Raw genomic sequence first — 25,437 nt, 5'->3', positions numbered from 1 at the left:
CTACCCCATGATCCCGCCTCAGTGAGGACCTCTACCCTGGCCCCACCAGCCAGGACCAGCACACCAACAGCACCAGTTTCCCATTATAAAGCCATAACAGACCACCCCCCCCCCGCCTCCCCGCCGCCTCCGACCGCGGCACCTTCCCCACGGCAAACCCTGCTGTCGGTGCAACCAGAAAGACGACCTGGTTTTAATGGGAAAAAAACGCAGATGTCTGCTTAAAATACTGACCGAGATGATGTCTGCCAGCCTGGGAACCCGGCCCAGGAACCCGGAGCATCCTTGACAAGCGCAGGCGGGAGCTCAGGGGCATCGGAGATAAATGCACAACAAAGGCCCTGCTATAACCTGCAGAACAAAGACTCTGCTATAACCTGTGGAACAAAGACACCACTATAACGAGCTGACCTCCTAAGACAGCAGAAGTCAGCAACGGCAGCTCCAGGAGCTGCTGTCCTGTGCCCACTCATGTATCTACACTCAAGGCATAAAAATAACTCGCTTTCTACCCAAAAGCGAACCCCTCTGTTTCTCTCTCTCTCTCTCTCTGAGCATTACCCCCAGGTGAACGTCCCTGTACGGACCCTCGTCGGGGACATCTGGCTCCAGGCTCCGTGATGCCCATCGCCTTTGAAGTGAGACTTCATCCATCTTCAACTGGCCCCACTCCTGGGAGCGGTTTGATGAACGGCACCGGTAATAATTGGAATGATATATTTTGAATTTTATAAGTAGATAGATCGCTAGGTGTGCATATAAGTAATTAAATATAAATATATCCATGTATATATACTTGCTTTTCTGCTAGTAATTTTGTAGCAACTTGTAATAGAAACTTGCTTTACTCATCATAATCAACCTAGTAGCAGTAATCTGTAATAAATAAATGAATGGAAACAAAGCGCCGTGTCCTTGTGTACTCTGGGGTCCCACGCCCGTGGGTTGGGTGGTGACTGTGACCATGACACCTACTCCCACCCAGCTGGGTGCACGGGCACGCGTCCTCCCCGGCCACCCGCGGCAGCACCCGAGCGCCGAGAAAGACGTTATCAGATCCTCCCCAGTTTGGCTGCTCTTTTATTGACTTCGCCAAATAAAGCAAACATTTGGGCTCCCGGGAGCCGTTCCTGGCTTATCTGTTTGTTACTGCCGGCTCCGCGGGGACAGCAGATGTGGCCTTGGTGAGAAGGTCCACGAGTGCCCCCGGAGCACTATATAGGGGGGGGTTATATATCCCTTCGGGGGCTGAGGTTCGGCGGCGTCCACTCACCATGAAGATCCTCCTGCTCTTCGCCGCCCTCGTGGCAGCCGCCTGCAGCGAGCAGCTTTTCGTGGGGTGAGTCCTGCCGAAAGCAGGGGGGTGGTGGGGCACCCTGGTTGGGAACGGGGACCAGGGTGAGAGATGCCCGGCCCCCTCCGCTCTCCTTTGGGGTTGACGAGAAGGCTGACATGCCCAAGGAGGGAAATCCAGCAGATTTTGCTGTGCGGACACCGGGAAAGATGTGGTTTCACCCCAGATTTGGAGGGAGGTTTTGAGCAGGCAGTGGGTAGAAATTAGGGGATGCTAAATCCTGAGAGCATCACCCCAAGCTTTGCCAGGGGAACAATCGACCTGAGATGGGGACAGCTTGCTGCCAGAGAAGGAGAACGTTTCCTTTTCTGCTGGGGGCTGTACCCATCCCTGGGGGAGCCCAGCCAGGCCGGAGTGGGGGCTATGTTAGGAAATATCCAACATACAGGTAGATATAGACAGAACATGTTGCTATGTTAGAGATTTCCTAACATTTTGGGAGCTCTTGTGATCAAAAGGAGGATGCAGACCGCCTTGGGCTCTCGGGCACTTGCTCTTTTTCCCCCCATCACGGCTGGTCTGAAACTGCATTTTTCACTCTTGACACCAAACCTCCAACAACTGATGCACCTTCCAAGCCGTCGAGCCGGTGCAGACCTTTCACAGTCTCCACCCAGCCCGTGGTGGGACCACATCAGCACTGGAGGCTCAGCTCCTTCCCCCCCACATCCTGCGATCCCTCCCCGCACGTGCTGATGGCTCTGCCTCCCTGCAGGGACCAGGTCCTCCGCATCATGGCCAGCGACGAGGAGCAGATCACCCTGCTCAGGGTGCTGGGCGAGCAGGAGGAGCTGCAGGTGAGCTGCGATGGGGCCCTGAGCACGCTCCGGTGTAAAACAGAGAGCCTGCTGGCATCCCAGGCTCCCTCCTTCTTTTGACCTCCCATCCTTCCCATTTTGGATACGTATAATTTATAACTATATAATATTTAACTTGGGGAACCTTGAGCTTGGCGCTCCTATTTCATATGAAGCGTGAGCAGCCCGGCCACTGCAACCTTGTCGTACCCAGGCTGAGTATTCAGGTCTAAAATGTCGTTGCAAATTTTTTTTGGCTTGAATTACGACGTAACTCTTCTCCTGCTGCGTTTGCCCCGGTTGCTTTGTGGGGTGAATCCCGGTGAAAAATTTAAGTGGTGGGAGCAGCAGGAGAGAGGTGGGTGATGGGGAACAGCATCTGCACCGCCAAGATGATGCAAGAAGCTACTTTGATCAAATTAAAGAGCAAAATAAGCACGTAGCAACCCCAGTGTCTCACTGCATCTGCTCCAATCACAAAGTTTCATCCTTCAGAGGGTTGTTTGCTGCCAACAAGCAACTTGTGCTAAAAAATGTTTCTGTAGAAGATCCACTGAGTGTGGCAAAGGGAGCCTGACCCGTCCTGGTAGCTATGCATGTCCCAAAATGTGTGCAAAGACCTTTTTAGCTCCTTCACGGGAAGCTCTTATGGGACCCCCTTCTTGGTCCTGGGGAGCACCGTCACGGGATGGGGCCGAGCTCTCTCCTCTCCTCCACACCAGGTTGACTTTTGGCGTCACCCCACCCGCCCCGGCCACCCAGCCGACCTGCGGGTGCCCTTCCACAGCCTCCAAGCCGTCAAAATCTTCCTGGAGTCCAATAGCATTTCCTACAGCATCATGATCGAGGACGTGCAGGTAAGGGCTACAGCAGGGAGCAGGATGAACTCCTGAAGTTTGGTCCCAGGAGAAGGTCCAAAAAGTTGGAACCATGAGTAGGTTCAAGAAAACCCCAACCCTCTGCTCCTGACAGCCTGTTTGATGTTCTGTTGTTTTTGTTTGTTTGTTTGTTTGTTTGTTTGTTTTCCCTCCTAAACAGGAATTATTGGATGAGGAAAAGAAAACCATGATGAAGTCTAGGAGGATAGAGAGAAGCACCAGCACATTTGATTTTGGCTCCTACCACACGATAGACGAGGTACTTTGCTCTGCAGAACAGCTGCTCTGTCCTGCTGGGGTCACCCTCAGCTCGCCCCACGGTTGCATCCATGCGGTGATGCCCGTGGTGGCAGGTGAGATCCCCCCGGGACATGTCTCTCCTCCTTGGGTGGAGGTTTTAGCTGAGCCACGAGACCGGGCATCCCTCCACGTGCAGCTTGGCCTCTCCTGGCATCGCCTCGCCTCACTGGAAAACATCTTCAACTTCGTTTTCAGGGTCAAACCCTGTGCTTGGAGCCAGTAGCTGGAGGCTCCGATGGTTTGGGGGGATCTCAGAGCTTTTTCCCCCCGCACTGTTCATACTGCTTTTGTGATGTGCACCTCCCTGCTCGCACAGAGCTCCAAGCACCTGGTCTTCTTCAGAGAAGCACCAGGTCTTTGCATATTGCATCTGGTGCTGGATACCCTACAAACCAAAAGGAAAGCCAGGCTGAGCCTCGTGACCCAGCGGATCCTTCTTTCAGATCTACGACTGGATGGACACACTGGTGGACGATCATCCAGGCCTCGTTAGCAAGATCCAGATCGGGCAAAGCTACGAGAACAGACCCCTGTACGTGCTGAAGGTGGGTACTGGGGTGGGGGGGGGACGACACCCTCACCTTGCCCAGCCCTGGGAGGACACGGGGCTGAAATCCCCCCTCTCCATACAGTTCAGCACCGGGGGATCGAATCGGCCGGCCATCTGGCTGGACACTGGCATCCACTCGCGGGAATGGATCACCCAAGCCACCGGCATCTGGACGGCCAACAAGGTAACCACGTGCCCTGGGACCCCGTCTTACCCCAACCCTATTTGAACACCTCCCCACGCCGCCGCTCGGTTGTTTCCCTCGTACTTGAGGGGCACCAACGCAGCTCTCGCTCCCCTCCCCGTGCAGATCGCCAAGGAGTACGGCCAGGACCCCTCCATCACCGCCATCCTGGATAGCATGGACATCTTCTTTGAGATTGTCACCAACCCCGATGGCTTTGCATTCACCCACAGCTCCGTGAGTGCAGGAACACTGTGAGGGGGGGTGGGATGTGGAACTTGTCCCAACGCTTGTCTCCAGCAACTGTGGCTGGCCGCATTTTTTGAGTGGGGAGGGATGTTCCTTCCCATGTGGGATGGGGAGAGGGTGGAGGTGGTTTCCTCCCATCCCTGGAGATGCTTGGGCAGAAGGGTCCCATCTGTCCCCCCCGGAGGGTGGGATTCACATCCTCGTGACAGTCTCGCCCCCAACCTGCTCTTAGAACCGCATGTGGCGCAAGACGAGGTCCATCAATGCCGGCTCCAACTGCGTCGGCGTGGATCCCAACCGAAACTGGGACGCCGGCTTTGGAGGTGAGACCCGGGCCACCAGGTCCCCACACCGGGCACCGGTCGCGCCTCAAAGCATTGGAGCTTCCTGCTAGAGGGGAGAAACCTGGGGGCTAGAAACCCTTCCTGGGGGCAGCCTCTCTGCATGGTGCCTCCTCTGCCGTGCCCCAGGCTCCGGCTCCAGCAGCAACCCCTGCTCTGAGACCTACCACGGCCCTTACGCCCACTCCGAGAGAGAAGTAAAAGCCATCGTGGACTTCATCCGTGGCCACGGGAACGTGAAATCGGTCATCTCCATCCACAGCTACTCCCAGATGCTGCTTTTCCCCTACGGCTACAAGACAGCGCCTGCACCCAACCACCAGGAACTGGTGAGATGGCCCCAAAACGTAGATGTGGGGTTGTGAGCACCAGCCCTGCTGGAAAAGTCAGGTTGGATCGTTCCAGGACCCTTCTGGCTCCTCTCAGATGCAACCTGCACACCGAAGTCCATCACCTTGTTCTTGGAGGGAGGGCAATTGCAAGATGTACCTCTCGTCCAGCAAAAATTAAGGGTGTTTTGGAGAAAAGCAAGAGCAGGGGGGGGTGGGAAACGAAGCTGGGCTCTAGACCTCACTGCCCCGGGGTTTTTGCTGCCCCAAGGTCCTGGTCCACTGCGTCTCACCACTTGTTGGGGTCTCCCTTGCAGAATGAACTGGCTAAAAAGGCAGTGAGCGACTTGGCTGCCGTCTATGGGACAAAATACACCTACGGCAGCATCGTGGACACCATCTGTAAGTGTCCCTTCCTCATCCCACAGCCTTCTGTCCACCACGAATGCTCCGTGGTGGGATCACATCTCCCCTCCTCCCTCTGTAGACAAGGCAGACGGTACCACCATCGACTGGGCCTACGACAATGGGGTGAAATATTCCTTCACGTTCGAGCTGAGGGACACGGGGCGTTACGGCTTCCTCCTGCCCAGCACCCAGATCATCCCCACCGCTACCGAGACCTGGCCGGCGCTGCTGGACATCATGGTCTACGTCCTGGAGCATCCATACTGAACCTGGCACCTCCCGTGGCATCCCCTTTTTCTCAATAAATAACCCTAGAGAGTTTATGGTTTAAGGCTAGTGCCTTTATTTTTTTCATGCTAGACTTCAAAAAACCAGTGAAAAAGGATTGTCAGCCCCGCAGGTGGTTGTTTCTCCCTTCATGGCTTCAGCCCTACAAGTCCCCATCCTTTTGGAGCCAACAGCCCTGAAGGACCTGGGAGGAGAGGGGTGTTTTTTGGGCAACCAAACCCAAATCTGCGGGATTTGGGGCAGTGTTTCTCCATCACCCCTTCCCCAGGGGCTGCGAGGAGGGACACCGAGCACCCTCAGGGCCATTGCTGGGTACACAGTGCTTTCAGGCATTTGCTATTTTGTTTTTGCCACCTGGGATGACCGTCACCCGCTCTGACCTCTGTCCCATGCCAAACTGGAAGCCCGTTTCCCCACCACCGCTACCACACGGCCACGGTTTAGGTATCCAGCTCCCCGAATCGCCCCCCTCCCCTCCAAAAAATCTGCATCTCGCGTTTTCTCGACCCAAATTTATCCTTTTCCTCTTTGCAGCCGGCAAACCGTGGGCGGTGGGATTTTTTTGGCACCTCCCTGCCCGTGGGTGACTCATCGCCAGTCCCGGCCAGTTCCCAGGACAGGTTTGGCCGGGACTGGGAGTGCTGTGGAAGGAGGGGGGGCGGGGGGTACACGTTGAACTTGAGGTGCTCGACCTTGGCCGGTGCCAGCCGGAGCCTTCCCAGACGGTCCTGGGAAAAGGGACAGCTGGGGGGGGGCGGGCCAGACTGGGGGCCACCATCCCACTGGGATTTAAGAGGCCCCGGGGTGCTGTCAGAACACTGGACAGATTCTTTCGGCTGACGATGAGGGGCCTCGTGCTGTTGGCTGCCCTGGTGGCAGCGGCCACTGGCACCGAGACTTTTGTTGGGTAAAAGGCCGGGGGGGGGGGGGGTGTGGGGGGGCTGCTCTGGGGTGTGGGTGAAGGGGGAACCGCGATGGGGATGGTGGCACCGGTTGGGACAGAAGGAGCTGGTTCAAGCCCTGAGGGGGAACAGACGCCCCCGGGAAGAGGCTCAATGCAAATCCCCAAGGTGGGAGGGAAGGATGGGGGGGGGGGGGGGGTTAGGCTGGACCCACAGAGGCCGGAGCTTGGGCCCCCCCACCCAACACACACACACAGCACCCCCTGACCCCACAGGCACCAGGTGCTGCGCATCGTCCCCACCAGCGATGAGGAGCTGCAGAAGGTTCAGGAGCTGCAGGACCTCGAGGAGCTGCAGGTACGGGGTGCAACGGTGGGGGGGGAATTTTGGGGATTCCCCCCCCTTCCCCAGCACACGTCCCTTGCTTTGCACCCCCCCCCCCAAACCACGCTGTAGAGCAGGGATGGGGCTGGATGATGGGGACCGGCTGGTGAAAAGCGAGACAGTAAATGGTGCAAGGGGGTGGGGAGCATCCCGAGGTGGGTTCTGATTCTGACACCACCACCCTCCCCCCCCCCCCCCCATTTTGCTTTCTCCCCCTCCAGCTGGATTTCTGGCTCGCACCCCGTGGCCTCGGGCACCCGGTCGATGTCCGCGTGCCGTTCCCCAGCCTGCAGCCCCTCAAAGCCCACCTGGAAGCCAACGGCGTCTCCTACTCCATCATGATCGAGGACGTGCAGGTCAGCGGCGGCCGAGGGGGGAGGCGGGCGAGACACAGGGTCTTAGCGCAGCGGGGGACAAGGTCTCATCCTGCCCTGTGTCCCCCAGGCACTGGTGGACGAGGAGCGGACGGAGATGCTTCGCGGCCGCCGCCAGACACCAGTCTCCACCAACACCTTCAACTACGCCACCTACCACAGCCTGGATGAGGTGAGAAAACATAAGATTCGGGGCATTTTGGGGTGGGAAAATTGCCTGCTGGAATCGCTCTTGCAGTGCAAAGCCCTTTGCTTTACGTGCAGCAAGGGCTGGGGGGGGGTGGGGGGGTGGGTGAACTGGAAGTGACACCCCCCCCCCCCCCCCGCCCCGTCCTTCTCCCCCAGATCTACACCTTCATGGATCTGCTGGTGGCTGAAAACCCCAACCTGGTCAGTAAGCTCGAGATCGGTCGCTCGACGGAAAACCGCCCCCTCTATGTGCTCAAGGTGAGGATTTGGGGTTCGTGGGGTGACCGGAGTGGGGAGCGGGGCCAGGGACACAAAGCCAACCCGCTCCCTTCTCTGTTCTTCCAGTTCAGCAAAGGGGGTGCAAACCGCCCGGCCGTCTGGATCGACACCGGCATCCACTCCCGTGAATGGGTGACGCAGGCCAGCGGGGTCTGGTTTGCCAAGCAGGTACGGGCACCTCGTGGACGTGTCTTATGTCCCCAAAAGGCCACGGGGTCCTCCAGCCACCACGGATGCCGGGTGGCTGACCCCAAGGAAGGGGGGACGGTGATTTGGAAGCACCAGGGAGCCCCAAACCCCCATCCTCTCTAGATTGTCCTGGATCACGAGAACGACGAAGGTCTGGCCTCCATCCTGGACAAGATGGACATCTTCCTGGAGATCGTCACCAACCCCGATGGCTTCGCCTTCACCCAAACCCGGGTACTGGCCCCACTTTCCTCTCTCCCTCACCTACAGATACGCTGGATGGGGCTGGGGAGCAGGATTTGATGCTGCTCATCGAGGCCCCTGAAAGGTCAGAGCCTCCTTGCCCATGTTTCCATGAGATGGGAAGGGGCCCACCATGACCCAGATGTCAGTCCCCACCCTGGTTTGCTCAAGGTTGGTGGAGCTCCAGCCCTGGACACCGGCTGAGATGGATCTGTCCTTTCAGAATCGCATGTGGCGCAAGACCAGATCCAAGCAGTCGGGTTCCGTTTGCATCGGGGTGGACCCCAACCGCAACTGGGACGCAGGTTTTGGAGGTCAGAGCTCTCTCGCTGGAGGTTCTGAGGCCGTTTCTGGCTCAGAAAGATCCACTGATGTCCCCGGGGGAAGGGGTGGGATTTGCTCTCCACGGCAAACGTCGGTTTGGGCTCCCTCAGGGTTTTGGTGTCCCCTAGTGACCAGGGTGGTGGGGGCCACAAAAGAAAGCCATCAAACAAACATCTAAGAGGAACCCCAGGAGTGGTCCTCGCTGGCCACCAAGCAGCTGAGGGGTTGGGAAGAGCTCTTGGGCTTGGAAATGGAAAAGACCCTTTGCCCTTGTGATTCTCTGAGCCACCCAACCGTCACTGAAGCCACCAAACCCCCACACTGTGTTTTCACTTCGCCACAGGGCCCGGGGCCAGCGGAAACCCCTGCTCGGAGACGTACCATGGACCCTACGCCAACTCAGAGCCCGAGGTGAAGGCCATCGTGGACTTTGTGAAGAGCCATGGGAACATCAAGGCTTTCGTCTCCATCCACAGCTATTCCCAGCTCCTGCTCTACCCCTACGGCTACACCAGGAACCCAGCGCCTGACCAGAAGGAACTGGTAGGGGGGCTGGGATGATGAGAGGTTCCTCCAAGGAGGAGATACCTCCACCGTGCACCACGGAGCGGGCACTGGCAAGCCAGGAAGAAGCCCTGGCTCCTCTGCCAGTCCCTGAGGACCACCCCCCCCCGCCATGAGGCCAAGGCCGTTGAGTTTTGGCATCTTTTTTTGCCTGCGGCACAAGCGAAAAAAAAAAAACAAACCTTTCCTGCAGGCTTCTCCCTTCTTTGGCTCATCTTTCTCCCTTCTGTGTCTTCCCAGCACGAGGTTTCTGCGAAGGCGGTCGCAGCTCTGTCTTCTCTGTACGGCACCAACTACAAGTACGGCAGCATCATCACCACCATCTGTAAGCAACTGGGGGGGGGGGGGGTGGGCAGCAGTGGGTCCCTCAAAATAAACCAAAATCATCCCTCGCACCTTGGCTTAGACAAAACAACCCGTACGACGCAGAGTGACTAACATTTCCACACACACACCACCACCCCCCCCCCACCCCGTTGTCCCACCCAGATCAAGCGAGCGGAGGGACCATCGACTGGACATACAACCAGGGCATTAAGTACTCCTTCACCTTCGAGCTGCGCGACACGGGGCGCTACGGGTTCCTGCTCCCCGCCAAACAGATCATCCCGACCGCCCAGGAGACGTGGCAGGCGCTGAAGGTCATCATGCTGCACGCGAGGGACCAGCTCTAACAACTGGGGGGTTGAACGAGCTGTAAGAGGGGAAAAGAACACAAGAAATAAATAAAAAGAAGATGAGAAGTGCCTTTTGCTGCCTTTTTTTTTTTTTTTCCCCAAATCATGCCAAAAAGCTTTTTTTGCAGACGGGCTCAGCGCTCCTGAGGGCGCGCGCTGGCCCAACGGCCCAAAAAGGGAATTAAAGGGGCATAAAAACAGTGGGACACAGAAGAAAAGGAAGGTGCTCGTTTTCCTTCTGCTCTGGTGGAGGGTGGAAGGGGAAGAGGTTCAGTTTGACACTCACTGGGCAAAGCAGAGACGTCGGACATCGCCGCTGTGGCAGCAGGGGGGGGTGTCCCCCTTCCCCGGCCCTCCCCAGGGCTCTGGGATGTGAGGCAATTGGGTCAGCACGATTTATTCTGCGTATTTTGGGGGTTGGACACCGAGTGGCAGTGCTGGTGGAAAGGTCCCTCCTCACCCTCTGCAATCCCGTGGGGAGCGGCAGCTCCACGCTCTCCGTTAGCTGCCAGAGCTCAAACCGAAAAGAAGTACTCAACCATATGGTGTCATTAACTTTTTATTAAATTAAACAATTAAAAGTCTATAGAGTTTGACTTTATGCTCCGAAAAAATACCAAGCCAAGAGTCTAAAACCATACGAATCAATCAGGATGGTGGAAAAGTACATTCTGTTCTTCCTTTGCTGCCCTGGATTTGGAGGATCTCAAACAGCTCGGACTAGTTTTGTCCGTCCGTTTCAGGAGGTTTTCACGCAGCCCGGAGCAGCCAGAGATTTTTGGATCTTTCTCCCACAGCTGGATAACCAAATCGGGACTTAAGCCAACACGCACGACACCTACTCTCACCGCTGTTTTCAGACAGATGCATTTTATATTTGCTTATGACTGTAACACCACTTGCGGGTGCTCACCGAGTCGAAATACCTCCTACTCGCACACCAGCGGGATTCTGGGTGCTGTACCCATCCCCGTTTCGAGCACATAAATGGCTCTCTTCTCCCCTGTGCACATTCAGCTAAATCAATCCAGTAGTATAATTTTTTCAGGCAAGCTACCGGTTGAATTATGCAGGAGATGCTGCTTTCTTCAATATTTTTGTTTTACGACGACATAAAAATAAAGGTGCCGTACAGAGCAGGAAGGAGCCGCGGAGTCAGGACAGCTGTGTGAGCCACGTTATGTGTTCAGAGCTAAACGTGGCGTTTCTGTGATGCTTCAGGACCAAACTCCTTTGAACTCTTTATTTCGCTTTTGTTTATTTCATTAGGCCACCTAAAAGCATTGCCACTCGGTAACTAAAGCCCCTCGAGGCGAATCAGCTTCCCAAGGCTGCGAGTGAAGAAGAGCACAGATAAGAACCAGGTCCCTACAGCTCCTGCTTTGGGCTCAGACCATTTAAATAAACACTTTTCTCTTCAGAAGTGATGCTGCCATTCCACAGAAAGCCAACCGGTGTGACTTAGGAGGACAAGTGGCTTCGTTCAAAATAAATATGCTTACAACTAAAACGACGAGAAGTCTTCCAGAAGCGCGATGGAGTGGGAAGGTGAGAAAGCAGAGCAGTTAGTCGGGCTGTGAGATGCCTCCAGAAATAAAACACAACCAGACCCATTATCTTCACACCTGACCAGCCTGACTTAGAGTCCACACACACACACACACTCCCCACAGAAACCCAGGGCACGTGCGATCCTCAGTGGGTAGGCGGAAAGGGCAGCGTGTATAAATTTTAAGAGTTGGTCTGTACAACTTAAAGCATCCATAAAAGGACTTTCTTGGGAAGCTGGGAGCTTTCAGCTACCTCTCTGAAATTAGATTTTGTTACGTATAAAAATACAGATGTGTATTTGAACGCACAGGGGCATTCAGCTCTTTGAAGTCCTTTGTTGGGTGCATTTGAAATGCTGGCTCTGCCCTGTGCCTCCTGGTTTCTCCCTCTCTTCCCCCTCTCTGGGGGATCCCCACATAACATCAGAGGTTTGTGCTGATCACCTCGCTCTTCTCTGGAAAGGACTGAGGCTGTGGCTCTCAGACTGAGACTGCCAGTCCCTGTATCGACACTTCTCTGACTCGTGGAGAAACAATAAACATGGTAAATGTGCTCAGGGACGTCAAGCCTTAAACTGCCAAACTGGAAATGATGTGCAATTTCTCTCACCTTGCCCTTTCACTAGAATTATTCCACGCCCACCCCCCCCTCCATGATCTGTACCACTGGTGAATTTTGGAGGCTGTTGAAGATCGTCTACTCTGAAAAGGGGAAAAATCCCCCACTGAAACCCAAAAAGCCACGCACAAAACCCACGAGACCAAGAAGCCAAAGCTGGACCAAGCTGAGCAATACTGTAGGTAAAGGCTTGAGAGCAGGATCTCTCTAACTACCTACAATGTCTCTAGCAGGCAACTCTGCTTTGTCACTGGGTAGATTCAGATGATTTCTGGGTCACCCAGCCAATACTGGTTTGGTGGCAGCACCGATTTGATGAAAGCTGTGATGCTCGTTTTCTATGAAAACTTCACACCCTGTTCGGTGACCAGATTCATGGTCCCTGCTAGGTTTTAAGGACCCTGGTGAGAGGGCAGAAGAAAATTTCCCTTCAGCTACCTTAACTTTAAAGGAGACACTCAAAAACCACTGGCAAGGGCGTAACTGGGAATAAATTCCAGGCACTGGAATTGCAGAGCTATTTGCTGCTCCGCTGAAGAATACCGTTTGCCTCCAAGTATCACAAAAGCATTTTACGAAGCAAAATGACATTCTGCCTCTTAACCTCGACTCGCAGCTGCCTGCACGATGGGTGGGGAAGTCAGCCCTGGCAGCAGCAGAGTGACCAGCTCCTCCACGTACCTTGCAGTTTTCTGCAGCTCCGGTCACCAGTAGCCTGCTCTGGGAAGTAGGAAAAGGAGCAAACCAGTGGTACAGTCACACTAAGGAGACACTGCCTGCGCACCGAGAAGGGGGGCACAGATGATTTTGCTCTAAGACACGGCAGCTAAAACCCTGCTCAGCACATCTGGCAGCCTTACTCTCTCATTTCATCTCATTTAGAACCAAACCCACCACACAGTCGCTCACTGTAACCACGGCAAGGAACAAAGCAGGAAAAGCACATTTAGAAGACAAACCTTCCAGGCAATAAAGGAGAGAAGAGAGAAAACAGTTATTTTCTCCTCCAGCTCACCTTTAAAAATATAGAATTGTTTCACAAACTGTCCATGAGGAAACACGACTTCCAGGTTAGTGCCACGCTGGGCATGATTTCCAAAACCAACTTTATTACAAAGACTTCTGTTCATTAACAAATTTTTTAGAAAAAAAAAAAAACCTTATGGAATCCTCTCTCCAACATTTTGGCAAGTTGCTGAATGTCCGTATCTCTGCTATGAAACACCAGGGATTTTGCCCACGGATGATTTATGGCCCTTTTAAACTTCACATGTGTTCTCCTGTTTGCACAGTCCACGGTTCCGGGCGCAGCACGGGGAGTGTATTTGTTACAGACACAAATTCATTTGTCTGAACTACAAGCTTGGCAGAACCATTTCTACTGGTCACAGGCTTTACTACCAGTATCTTCCCTCCCCTACAAAATCAGTTATATCAACACTGTCCTGACACAGCACCTAAAAGTCAGCCTTGCCAAAGCGATGCCGTTCCTGCTTCTATGAAACATCAACCATTCCAGCTCCCCCAGCCTTACCCGAGCTGCCATTTATACACCACCGCTCCTTTTCTCTGCGGATTCCTAAAATGACAAATGGGCTGCACTGCTCGGGGGTTCCCAGAACCTGGACATTCAGGTATTCAGCGGAATACGACACCGCTGCTTATTTCCAGGGCCGGTTCTGGGGGCTGCTCCTGCTGAGCGAGCGGGAGGTGAGGGAGCCCACGTTGCCAGCGGTACTGGGGAAACTGGGGCTGGTCCTCACGGTCGTCACTTTGGAACCGCGGCCTGAAGAGCCACGGCTAAGACGGCCTGTGGAGAAAAATAAACAAATATTAGAAGCTGCGTGTGTGAGCACGAGGACACACAAATGACCTGTTGGCCCTCGCTGGCTCTCCAGCTCTTCACTGTGAGCATACAGACCCAGGGATAATTCAGCGCGGGGCTCTGGGCAGTCTCTATCTAGCTGTGCAGGCCTAAAAATTTAAAAAACTTACTGATCACCAATAAAACCTGAAGACATTTAAATATAGCGAGCAGAATGGTACATGCCCACCCTCAGCAGGCCCAGGATTTTATCACCGTGTAGCTATAGAAGATTTAAATTCTCTGGGATTGGCATAGCAGAGGTTCTGATGGATCTTCTCAGTCAGTTTAGAAAAAACTCTCTCTCTCCCGGCAGCCTCGTGGAAAGAATATAGCAAAGCAGAGAAGTGCTGCAGGGCAGGCTCCAGAGCTACAGAAAGAAGCTGCAGTATTTCTCCTGAGGTCTTACTGGCAGTGTCTGAAGGAATACGCTCCTCTTCCAGGTAATACTTAATCTTTTGTAGATCGTCTGCAGAAAATCTCCATTTGTTCTCAGCACGTGCAGGCGGCACTTTGGGAGAGGTCTTTCTTCGGGCTGACCCAGTGGGAGCTGCCACCTGGCAGGACACGGGGAGCGAGCCGGTGATCAGGCCTTCTGGGATCTTCTGCGCGAGGACCTTGAGGCCTGCAGACATACAGATCACAATTTATCAGTGATTTTTACCAGTCACAGACAAAACACTCAACAGAGCTGAACGTCCAGCTTTTGTCAATCTCCAGCTCACACCACCCGTGCTCTCTGCTCTTGATCTACCCTCCCGAGATCTCAGGGAGTCCTGCCCATCCCCACTTACCTCCAGATAACATGAACAAGTTCTCAAAGCCCCTCTCACACATGGTTGTCGCAGCCTGGCTGGCTAACCTCTCATCATTGTCATACAAAATGATAATTTTTCCATGTGCATTTTTCTGAGAGGTAAAAGAGCTAAGGACTAATTTGTAAACTTAAGGTGATCGTTAATACCTTTTAGAAAGAATAAGGGACACAAACAAATGGGACTGAAGACCAAGAGACTCCCTACTTGATTTGCAAGTATCAGGCAGGAATACCTTCCCTGAACCTGTGATTTAAAATTGATTTCTCAGTAGCTGAGGCTTGCCAGGCACAGCCCCACTGCAGTGCAGCCCCTGCAGCAGGCATCCACCACTGTTTTGACGATCAGTTAGTAACAGGCAATAGCAAGAAGCACCTTTGTTTACAACCTCCCCTCTCCCCTGCAGTCCTCACAATCTAACAACCAGGCAAATTATCAGCCTAATCTTAGCTAATAATCCTCCTTCTGTCCTCCGGAGAAAAGCCAGTCCCCATCAAGGTGCTGAGAAGAAGGCAAAGGATTTGATCAATGCATCCCTTAAGCCCAGCGCTCCAGCAACGGCAGGGGACGGGTGCCCATGTAGTACAGCTTTGCCTTCCAGCAGCCAAAATCCCCAAAAAAGCCAAATTCAGGCAGCTCCCACTGGAGTCAAGAGGTGTGAACAGCCCCGAGGAACTAGAATCCAGTATCTGATGGTGGCAGTAGAGCCACACCAGGTAATCACGGCCAGCGTGAAGGACCTCCCCTCCCACCCTCCTGGAAATCCCCAGATTTTGATGGTTAAGCATTGTCCTGATCAGCGACTGCTATAGCTCCAGTTGGTTTTGGAAGCCCCCACCAACATCCCCCCATTTTTTTTATTTATTTATTATCCCAGCACTTTATATGTAAAGGATACATATTCCAGAATACTACTTATATATGGGTTCATGGTTCTAGACAGCGTTGCAATAGGGTAGGAATAAGCTGCAGAGGAGGAAAAAAAAAAAAAGGAGAAAAATCATACAGCAGCTGAACACCATCACACAACCTGGAATACAACTGGCGCAGGCTGATTAGAGTGCAACAGACTTGAAAACCCACTGAATAAGGGATTAACATCAGCTCGGTTCCCTTATCCCTTTTCCAGGAAAGATGGGTGTACTGGATGAGTGCTGAGAGCATTCTGCACCCAAGTGATGTCCCACCTTGGGGAAACAAATGAAGCCAGGCAGAACACGACACAAAGAGGTGAATATATGATCCCAGCTGACACTAGGCTGCCGTGGGATTCCTCACCTCCAATAATGTGACATTGGTTGTACGCATCCCGGTCTCGTACATCCAAAAGCAGGAAGGGGCAGTCGGGATAAGGCAGGTCTTTAGTCTGAGTGTCCACTTTCTTTGGAGCATCCTTTTCTATATCCATTTCACCAACGCCACTTATCACACTGCAAGAGGAAAGAAGAGGTTATGGCACAAGCTTTCACTCCCAACACTTCCGTATCTCTTCATTAGGTCAGAGTGCTTTTCCATCAACTCTTCCAATAGCCCATTTGTGTTCCAGTACAGCCAGACACATAAAAATAGAGAGATTCTATTTCAGGCTTTCCAGTCCATTGTAAGAGACTGGTCTCATTGTTATCAATTGAAAAAATAAACAGAGTACAGCTTTGCTATGTGAACATACTCTTTTGGATCAGTCAAGTCTAGGAGTTTTAATCAATGTCTTAAGTGACTCTGAGGTGAGGGAGAATAATTTTAAGAAGCTGCCAACGTCGAGATTTCAGCAAGTCAGACGCAGTAAATACTTGTCAGTCATCTACAGTGCTATGCAGAGGATTTCCATTTCATTACTAGATTGGATACAGGACATGAACAGAAATCTCCAGGTACTCTTAGTGGTCATTTAATTGACGGCTTTGATATGCAATCGCCAGGCCTGTCGGGCTAGCATTTCAATTCTTCTGTTAACACTTGCACAGGTACAGCTCAGGAAAGGCTGAGACAAAGCTGCCTCTTGCAGCGTCTTCCTGGTATCTCTGACCTTGACTGGCGATGTAGTGGGTTTGGAAATTGGACTCTCATTCTCAGTCATGGGACAATCTGCTAAGATCATCAGTAAGGCACATTAATGAGTTTACCAGAGCAGTTTATAACATGGATTCTTGAACCCAGGGACCTGGATCGAATCCCACAAACATATTTCCTTGTCAGCCATTTAGACAATCATCAGGTGGCAACAGTGCTGGGTTTCAGCCTCAAACCAAACTCATTCAGACAGGAAAACCTGCCAACCCTCTCCCTCGCTCACAGCCCTGGACCTGCAAAATCAGGCTTTAATGAGAAACACGGTAAAAAGCCACTTAGCAGCAATTTAAAATAATTAGCGGGATAAAAATAATTGTCTTGCTAAGACAGGAAGGAAATTGTGTATTATCATCAGGCACCTTTGTAGCGTGGACCGATAGGATTCCCCAGCTCCTGTGTTGTTTATGAACAGGACTGGACTAGGTGTCCCATCGGGGCTTCCTTTCCCATTCGTCCCTGCTGTGACTTCAGCGTCTGCATCTGGAGCTGCAGAATCACCATCTGGGGAGAAGAACAGGGTACAAAGAGTTAAAATGCTGCAGGAAATAAGCAGCCTTTAAATCCAGTTTCTATTCTTAGAAGAAAGTGTGTCTCAAAGGCAGCCTCATCTTCATCCTCTTATAAGGATGACTTACCGAGAGTCTCATATTAAAAATAATAAAGAGCCAAATGATTTTGAAGGGCTCAAGATCTCGTTTTAAGAATTAAATAAAAACGTAATTCTTCATGTATAATATCTACTGAGCTCCTACAATAAACTTGGCAGCACGAGGCCTTTCTTATTTACAAGCCTTTCTGTTTTAGAAGTGCTTCTACTCCCAAAGTGGAATGGCTGCAGGCGACAGGTGAAATTATTTTTCCCTTCTGATTAAAAAACTTGCTGAACAGTCAGCTATGTCTGTCAGGACACAGTTCACCATATGACAGTGATCTACAGCTCCTTCTCTTTGTGCTTACAATAAATATTGTTACCTTCCAGCTTGTGGATCTCCTCATTTGTCACTTCTAAGGTTTCATCAGATAGAGAGGCAACCTGAATGACCTGCAGGAAACAAAAGCAAGCAACTATACCTTGATACACATGCACCGGTGTTGATGAAAGACAGTGGGGATCAGCTTAAGGAAAAACAATCCTCAAGCCAAAACACATTTAACTCAATACAACTTCTACTGGACTTCAAGGTCACATACAGGTACATCTATGATGCCTGTACTGCAAGTGTGTCTTTTTATTAAATGGAAGTTGTAGCAAAAAAAAACCCAAACCAGAATGCTCGACCTGAGAATAAAGGAAGGCCAGATGAGCCATGCTGGCCACATCAAATACCAGAACGTTTTCTGGCTTTTATGAAGTTCAGTCACTAAAACATTTCAGAGCATACACTACACTGGCTAAAATCACACGTGGCTAATGGGTCTGTGAGAACAGACCCAAAATATTCACATACTACATCAGTTCATCACACCGGTGAGAGTCATGGGATTGGTTTTAACAATCCAAGGGAACTAGATACGAGTCTGCAGAAACCCACTCTTTCAATATCTGCAAATTTAACCTTCTCTTTCCTTCTCCCCTTCAAAGACAGCTTGTCTTTTTCTAGTTTTTACTAGTTTTATTGAACAAACATGTAAGCAACACACAGCTCTTCATTTACAGATCAAATTTTCCATTTTTTAATATTTTGATTCCTTGCTTTTAATTTTAAAAAAATATGCAGAAAGCCTTGAAGTCACAACCTTCCCATCTTCTGTAGTTAAAATCGCTATTAGGGAGGGCTTCAGGCTGTGACTACTTGACACAAAGCTCGATGAGATCAGATTTGAATACTACTTTGCATAGCCCTTTTCTTTTGTAAGAGGCTTGAAGATCCTCTTAAGTTAATGGACAAAAAAATAGGGAAAAAAATTCAAAGACAGACTCACTACAAACTTCAATTTGCAACTAAAAGCATTTGACTATTCTGAGAACAGTGGCCTGAATGGTTTGCTTTTATTGAGCGAAATTTATGAGGGCAATACAGAAGAATTACACACTAAGGCTACATAACTACATAGAAAGCTTCAGACAAAGCAAAAATGCTGTTCATAAACAATAACAACTTGCAGAGGCCGGAGAGAGAACTATACATACCAACTGGGCAAAAGTAGTCACTTTCAGTCGTTTAAACAGCTCATCCTTTTTATATCTGTAATCTTCAAAAACAAAACAGAAAAGGACAATGTAAATTTTCAATTAATTCCCAGCTTTTGCAAATACCAGGTAATGGGCTTAGTCCCAGCTATTCTCATGAACTCTCTTCTCCATCAAGGCAGGATTTCTGGGTACTAAGCTGCTGCTGAAGGATGGGAGCAGCAAACCTGAAGACTTTGTGAAAAGTAATCCCAGTTATAATGAGAGGTCTTGTCCAGATACGATTGAAGTAGAGAAGGCAGATTTAGCTGCTTTTAGACTCAAATGTGTATTACTTTGTGTTTTCTGTTCTTGCCGGGGGAAGGAAGCAGTTTCATGAATTTATCACCTTGTCTGTTCTTTGAATCCTGCTACAGTTGCAAAGCCTCTTAAACCAAAAGATTTTATTTATTTGAATTTTTAATTTGTGTAAATTACGGCGGAATCAGAGCACAAGTATCTCAGACTGTGTCTGAGACATGAGATAAACAAGTATGTTTAATCTTACCGATTAAAATGCTCCAGGTTTTCTTACTTTATCTGACAATTCAATTCTGATTCCTACAATTTGCTCATATGTCTCTCTGAAGGAATGGAAAAACCAACAGAAATTGAATGCAGAAAACTGAGCAGCAGATCGGCATGGATACCAGCTTGAAGCACGCATAATTGCTACGGAGAAACTGGGCTAACTGAATCTTAAGCCTGAAGACAAAGCTTAGGTAGCAAGAAAACTGAGCGGTCTGTTGAAACGACTGGTAAACAACCAGAGCAGAGATTAACAGTGCTAAGGAAGTGATGACAAGGATGGAAGTCTGAATGCATACAGATACTCGAGATGCGTAAACACGAGGAAGAGAGAAGCCTTCTAGTGTGAAACAAAAGGGTGTATGTAGTAGGAGAGAGAAGCTAAGACGAGTATCAGTAGGAACATCTTGATATGAAGTAGCCTCCCACGGGAAGTAATGGAAGCCTCATGCTTTGGGAAATTTACAGCTAGAAAGAAGATAGCAGAGGAGGGGGGAAAAAAAAAAAAAAAAAAAGAGGGATCAATCCTGCACTGGCAGGGAAAGGCAAAGATGATGAACAAAATTCTTCCAGTGTCAGGCACTGCAGCTGTAACTGAGTTCTGCACGCAGCTCCTGAAGCCACACTCTAATAAATCTAAGCTCTCTCAAAAAAAATTGCTCCTTCTCCCTCACTAGGCTCCAGCTCTGAAGTCACAGATTTTTATCTCTAAAAAAAGAAAAATCCTTTGCATTTTTCTAACAATTTAGATGTTCCAAACTGGTCTCTCTCCAGCTGTTCAGCTAAGAGGACTAACAATGGAGCACAGGATCTTTAGCAAATCCAACCAGTTAAGCAATTCTAAATCCTCTAAAACCATCTGCTGAATGCTCCATTAGCTTAAGCAAGGGAACAGACAAGGGAAGAAGGGGTAAGGGCTCCAATCCATATTCCTGTAACCACCACATGAAAAATTACCACAAAATTAGTTTATAGAAACTTTCAAGATGACATTTGTTTAGAGAAGGAGCCACGCAAATGCTGAAGCCTGAGATCTCGTCCAAGTACAAGTGGTAATCACATGCTTCCCAACAGACACTCTGCTCAAGTAGGATTCTCCCCGTACACAGCCAATTGGCAGACTATGGTAGCAGGACAGACACAAAAAGAGAAATTGTGAGCTTTCATCTCTAGGGTTCTTTTATTCCTATCCTTTCCTCTTAAATATACTTCCTGAAGAGGTAGGCCAATTAATTTCCAGCACTCAGAGGAAGGAAAGTTCCCAAATTCAACATCCTACATTATATAATTTTTATTAGGCTGAAAAGCAAGTGTCTACTTGCTACTCAGCAACTTGTCTTAGAAAAATGGAGCCCATCCAAAATACCTCAGTGCACTGCAGTGTGCACTATGCATTTCAAACCATGGGTCTGAAGTACAAGACCCGTGCATAAACTACGTTTCAGAATGCCAGTTAACTTGAAAATGACCCTTGCTGTTCTTGCAAAACCACCTGGTTTCAAGCCTCAAGCTCAGATTGCTAAAGCCTCCCTTTATAACTCAGAAACAACAACAATTATCTTTTATACAGCCCATTTTGCCTGCCTGACAAAAAGCCTGCATGTAGCCCATGTCCAAATGATTAAAACTCCCCAGTCACGGGCAAAACCAGCCCTTCAGTGCTGTAAAGGGCAAGTAAAAAACTTAATTTAGAAGGAAAAATAAAAGCAACAAAGCTTATGAAGTGTTGGATGTACATAAACACTGACAAAGCAGAACCATCGTCACAGTGCATATAAAAAAAACAACTGCTGGTTTCCACCCACCTCAAGCAAGGATTATTTGCCCCCGAACAAGCCTGTATGACCTAGATCTTGCCTTTACTACCCAAAATTATTTCTATCGACGTGGAAAACCACAACAAAACTGTTGTTATTACAAAACCAGACCTGGAGCAGACCAATCTCAATGCTTGCACAACCCTCCCAGAAGTTATCAGAAAGTTTAGAAGCACTGCTTCCGTCTGCAAAAGCAACACGACGTACCCGCTTCTGTCCTGGAAGGTCCATTTGGATTTTCTGACATTTTTTGCTTCGGTGAACAGGTCTGAAGCTCTAATTATTGGGTATTCAAGGATGCGCTCCTCAGGGCTTCGGAAAAGAGTGAAGCAACACCAAAGAAAAGGAAGAGACTTGATGTCTCTCCTCAAGTCAGTCCTCCAAAGGACAAATCATCGTGGTTCCAGGCTCTCTTATCATTTTTGATTCCACAGCGGGCTCGCAGTATTAAGTCCCACTCTCTCACATTACACATGAGACAGAGAGTTGACTGTACTGGATATTTAAAGTTCTGTCCAAACGGTGTCATCTATCCATGAGAAATCGAGGGGGAGAAGTTTCTAAATGGTCTGGGAACACAAGGTGTCTATTCAGCCCAAATATAATGAGAAAGTTTCTACTGGACTCCAGCACCACGATTAAACAAAAGGAGCCCTACATGAAACGAAATCAGATTCACAGCAGAGATTGAAAACCAACTAGACCCATACAACAAGATTTTCAGCACTGATACAAAGCGATGGCAATCCAGTGTTAAGCACTGAAATCTTAGTCAATCAACACAGGATTTCAGAAAGCAAGGTCAATTCTCTCTTGATTTTCCCCAAAGACCTGTGGTGTTTAAAAAAAAAAAAAAAAAACCAACCAACAAACAAACCAGCAACAAAGGACCATTTTGCACAAAGCTGAGCACAAATATAGTCACGTGATGGATTAGTGACTTCCCTTACAATATGAACACTACCACCTCAGAGGAACACGGGTCTAAGAACTAAAACTAAACATTCAAAATCCTAATTACTCACTAATAGGGACAATTTTTCTTTCACATCGATAAATGAAGCTTTCGGGTTTAATAGCTTTGCTGAAAATAAAGTAGTAGAACACCAGCTGTATTGGCAAGAATTCTTAAAAAAAAAACAACTTATTTTCAGTGGGAAAACAGACTGAAATAAAAATCAGTTAGGCTTTCATTAGCCTGAAAAACCCAAAGTCTTCAAAACATCAGTGTTTAGTTCTGGTGAAGTCAATGAGTTACACAGGAATGAGCTCATCTTCTTCCTGTCTTGGAGTATTGCGATAGAAATCTAAGTATGCAAAAATTAGACAAAGGTAAGAGGTCTCAAGTTGTTACTTAGAAGTGAAATAAAGTTTCAGAAGTGCAGTCTGAGTCTTCTCAGATGAGTCTAGTCTAGTTTTCTTAGTCCAGACCTGCCTGCCTGGCTTCTTAAGTTAAATCTGTAAAGCACTGAGAGACAGAGAAATAAGGCACAGGACAGAGTGGAAGATGGCCAGCAAAGAATGAAGGTAGAAGCATCTTTGTTTCCTGCTGCTGTGTGTTTCTACAGTTCATTCCTGCAAAAGGCTGTGGGCATCAGGGCAGTGGATATTTCCAAGCAATCGGAGGGCCTGGGATTCAATCCCTGCTCCTCAAGCCTCTTTCAGTTTTGAACTAACTCACCACAAGTTACATTCTGCTCCTCTCCAGATACTCACTTCTTTTGATCTCTTCCAACTTCTCAGTGTATTTTGTTAAACTGTTTCCTGAAATGAAAACAAAATAATCAATCAGTTTGCTACATTTTTTTTTTGAAGGAAAAGATCAGACTATGAGAACAAATGATTGTTGTAGATCCTCTTTCACCGTGACAATACAAGACAGCCATAAATCAAAACTACCACAATTTTCCTCTTTGTGCTTTTCTCTCACAAGGAAAGCCAAGCTAAACAGCAAAGTAACCACCTCTGGGAACAGGTTGTGGTCCACAGGTTAAGCTCTCCACACTGGACAGAGGAAGTCACTGCAAATGTTCATGATGAGCAGGAGCTCAAATCTTCTACATATACCCACAGCACGGTTTCAGTTCTACAGAATGCACCAAAGTTTTGCTTTAAAGGATTTTCAGTAAGGGGTAAAAGAAGTATCCATACCCGGCTGGTCATAGAATCACAGGATGGTTTCGGTTGGAAAGATCTTAAAGACCATCCAGTGCCATCCCCTGCCCCGGGCAGGGCCCCTTTCCCCCAGCCCAGGGGGCTCCCAGCCCCGTCCAACCTGGCCTTGAACCCTTCCAGGGAGGGGGCAGCCACAGCTGCTCTGGGCACCCTGGGCCAGCGCCTCACCCCCCGCACAGGGAACAATTTCTGCCTCAGATCTCATCTAAATCTCCCCTCTGTCAGCTTAAACCCATCACCCCTCGTCCCATCCCCACCCCCTGATCCAGAGTCCCCCCCCCACCTCTCCTGTCCCCCCTTTAAGCCCTGGGAGGCCACTCGAAGGGCTCCCCGGAGCCTTCTCTTCTCCAGGCTGAACCCCCCCAACTCTCTCAGCCCGGCCTCCCAGGGGAGCTGCTCCAGCCCCCCCAGCATCTCCGTGGCCTCCTCTGGCCCCGCTCGAGCAGCTCCGTGTCCTTCTGCTGTTGGGGGCCCCCGAGCTGGCCCCAGCACTGCAGGGGGGTCTCCCCAGAGCAGAGCAGAGGGGGAGAATCCCCTCCCTGGCCCTGCTGCCCCCCCTGCTCTGGCTGCAGCCCAGGGCACGGGTGGGTTCTGGGCTGCGAGCGCACGGGGCTGGCTCATGTTGAGCTTCTTGTTAACCAACAAGAATCACAATGGTGATATTCCAAAAAACCAGCCTCATGGCACCCTTGCCATTTACAAGTTCCACACAAGCATAAGTTGTTTTGATGATGCTTTGGAGAACAAAGTCATCACCTTCAGAAAGTCATTACTGAAAACTCAGTATGTTACAGCTTGTTCTCTCTAAAGGAACTAAAATCAGATCTTTGGTACTCAAATCCTGCCTCCAACACATTGCTTCAACCATAACTGTGGCCATGATGTCCCTTCCCCAACTTTTTTTTTTGTGCATACTATAAGCAGGTGTTACTGGACAAAACTCAGCCACTTTAACAAAAAAAAAATCCCCCAAGTAATTACCTTGACTTACACCCTTGTCAGTATATTAGCTTATACAAGAAAAGCCCACAAACAGAAACTCCAAGACCAGTAATTTCTATGGAAACTGCCACAACAGAACATGATATCATCGAGACACATCACCATTGCTATGTGAGTTCTGATGTAGCTGCACAGTATCTGGGGTGAAATAGCTCAAGACAGAGGCAGTTAAGATATTCAGCATATTTTTGTGTGCTCCTACATCCACATTTGGTGGTTTTACCCTACAACAATTTGACTTACCAGTATCGAGGCGGGTTTTTATGTGTTGGTATCTGGGATTCTGAGGGATGCGCCTGGTTAAATACTGGTTTAAAAATGAAAAGATAAGAGGAAGTCAATATACAGCCGTTAATTTTTGTAAAGGCAAAAAAGCATAAACAGAAAAGGCCGATGGTACAGCTCTCAGAAACAGCAAGAGGAGCAAGACCACAGGCATCCTCTCAGACATCCTCTGCTCCCAGGCAGCATGACAGACCTCCGGATCCCCATCTCGGTGTTAAATCCCCTGCCAAACCGCCACTTTAAAGCCTCAAAAGGCGAATTTCGCTCTCTCTCTCCACCCCCAACTCACCCAGAGCACGCCCAGCTCTAAGAAACCTCCCCACCCAGACCGGAGTTTTGGCTCTGGAGCCCGCACCGGCCCACTGAGGCCCCCGAGAACACCCTCGCGTCACCCCACCGAACCTCCCCCCCCACACTTCTCGCAGCCCCCAGAGACCCAGCGCCCCACGGGCCACCCAGAGCTGCGCCCCTCAAGAGAGAAGGCCCCCCGCCCCCGCTGAGAGGTGACGGCGGCGGGAACGGGCCCCTCACCCCCCACCTCCGGGTCCCCGATACTCCTCCTGCTCGACATCTTGCCGCCGCCTCACCAAACCCGCCCGCTTCTGGCGTCCCACCTCGCAACTACCCTCGCTCCCATTGGCCGCCCGCGGGGCCCGCGGCCAATCAGAGGCCGCGGAGGCGCGGCGCGAGCGGCGGGCCGCCCGCCCTCCGTCGTTGCCCGGCAACCGGGGAGGCGGGG

The 25,437-nt window shown here is 50.2% G+C and overlaps 3 protein-coding genes across 3 annotated transcripts; 2 read left to right on the top strand and 1 right to left on the bottom strand.

The window, feature by feature from the left end:
- Nucleotides 1–1,125: 1,125 nt before the first annotated feature.
- Nucleotides 1,126–5,711, top strand: LOC104357525 (carboxypeptidase A1-like). Its single transcript, XM_032986756.2, has 11 exons — nucleotides 1,126–1,339; nucleotides 2,070–2,151; nucleotides 2,874–3,008; nucleotides 3,190–3,288; nucleotides 3,773–3,874; nucleotides 3,962–4,063; nucleotides 4,190–4,300; nucleotides 4,545–4,635; nucleotides 4,783–4,982; nucleotides 5,300–5,384; nucleotides 5,470–5,711. The coding sequence occupies exons 1-11, from the start codon at nucleotides 1,275–1,277 to the stop codon at nucleotides 5,655–5,657; spliced, it is 1,260 nt and encodes a 419-aa protein (XP_032842647.1). The 5' UTR covers nucleotides 1,126–1,274; the 3' UTR covers nucleotides 5,658–5,711.
- A 617-nt stretch (nucleotides 5,712–6,328) lies between these two features.
- LOC104358183 (carboxypeptidase A1-like) lies at nucleotides 6,329–9,873 on the top strand. The gene is made up of 11 exons (XM_042793002.1): nucleotides 6,329–6,585; nucleotides 6,856–6,937; nucleotides 7,186–7,320; nucleotides 7,409–7,510; nucleotides 7,684–7,785; nucleotides 7,873–7,974; nucleotides 8,119–8,229; nucleotides 8,462–8,552; nucleotides 8,906–9,105; nucleotides 9,367–9,451; nucleotides 9,616–9,873. Exons 1-11 carry the CDS (start codon nucleotides 6,521–6,523, stop codon nucleotides 9,798–9,800), a joined length of 1,260 nt encoding a protein of 419 aa, XP_042648936.1. The 5' UTR covers nucleotides 6,329–6,520; the 3' UTR covers nucleotides 9,801–9,873.
- Nucleotides 9,874–13,061: 3,188 nt separating this feature from the next.
- Nucleotides 13,062–25,308, bottom strand: CEP41 (centrosomal protein 41). Its single transcript, XM_032986754.2, has 11 exons — nucleotides 25,237–25,308; nucleotides 24,657–24,720; nucleotides 22,953–23,000; nucleotides 18,853–18,914; nucleotides 17,694–17,763; nucleotides 17,081–17,222; nucleotides 15,930–16,081; nucleotides 15,550–15,617; nucleotides 14,631–14,745; nucleotides 14,246–14,461; nucleotides 13,062–13,782 (listed from the first exon to the last, which is right to left on the bottom strand). The coding sequence occupies exons 1-11, from the start codon at nucleotides 25,267–25,269 to the stop codon at nucleotides 13,634–13,636; spliced, it is 1,119 nt and encodes a 372-aa protein (XP_032842645.1). The 5' UTR covers nucleotides 25,270–25,308; the 3' UTR covers nucleotides 13,062–13,633.
- Nucleotides 25,309–25,437: the final 129 nt, after the last annotated feature.

This window comes from Tyto alba, unplaced genomic scaffold (assembly GCF_018691265.1).
Source record: "Tyto alba isolate M040663 unplaced genomic scaffold, T.alba_DEE_v4.0 Super-Scaffold_2, whole genome shotgun sequence".
Taxonomy (NCBI): Eukaryota; Metazoa; Chordata; class Aves; order Strigiformes; family Tytonidae; genus Tyto; species Tyto alba.
The sequence above is the reverse complement of the archived record's forward strand: the minus strand, read 5'-3'. Positions and strand labels throughout refer to the sequence as shown.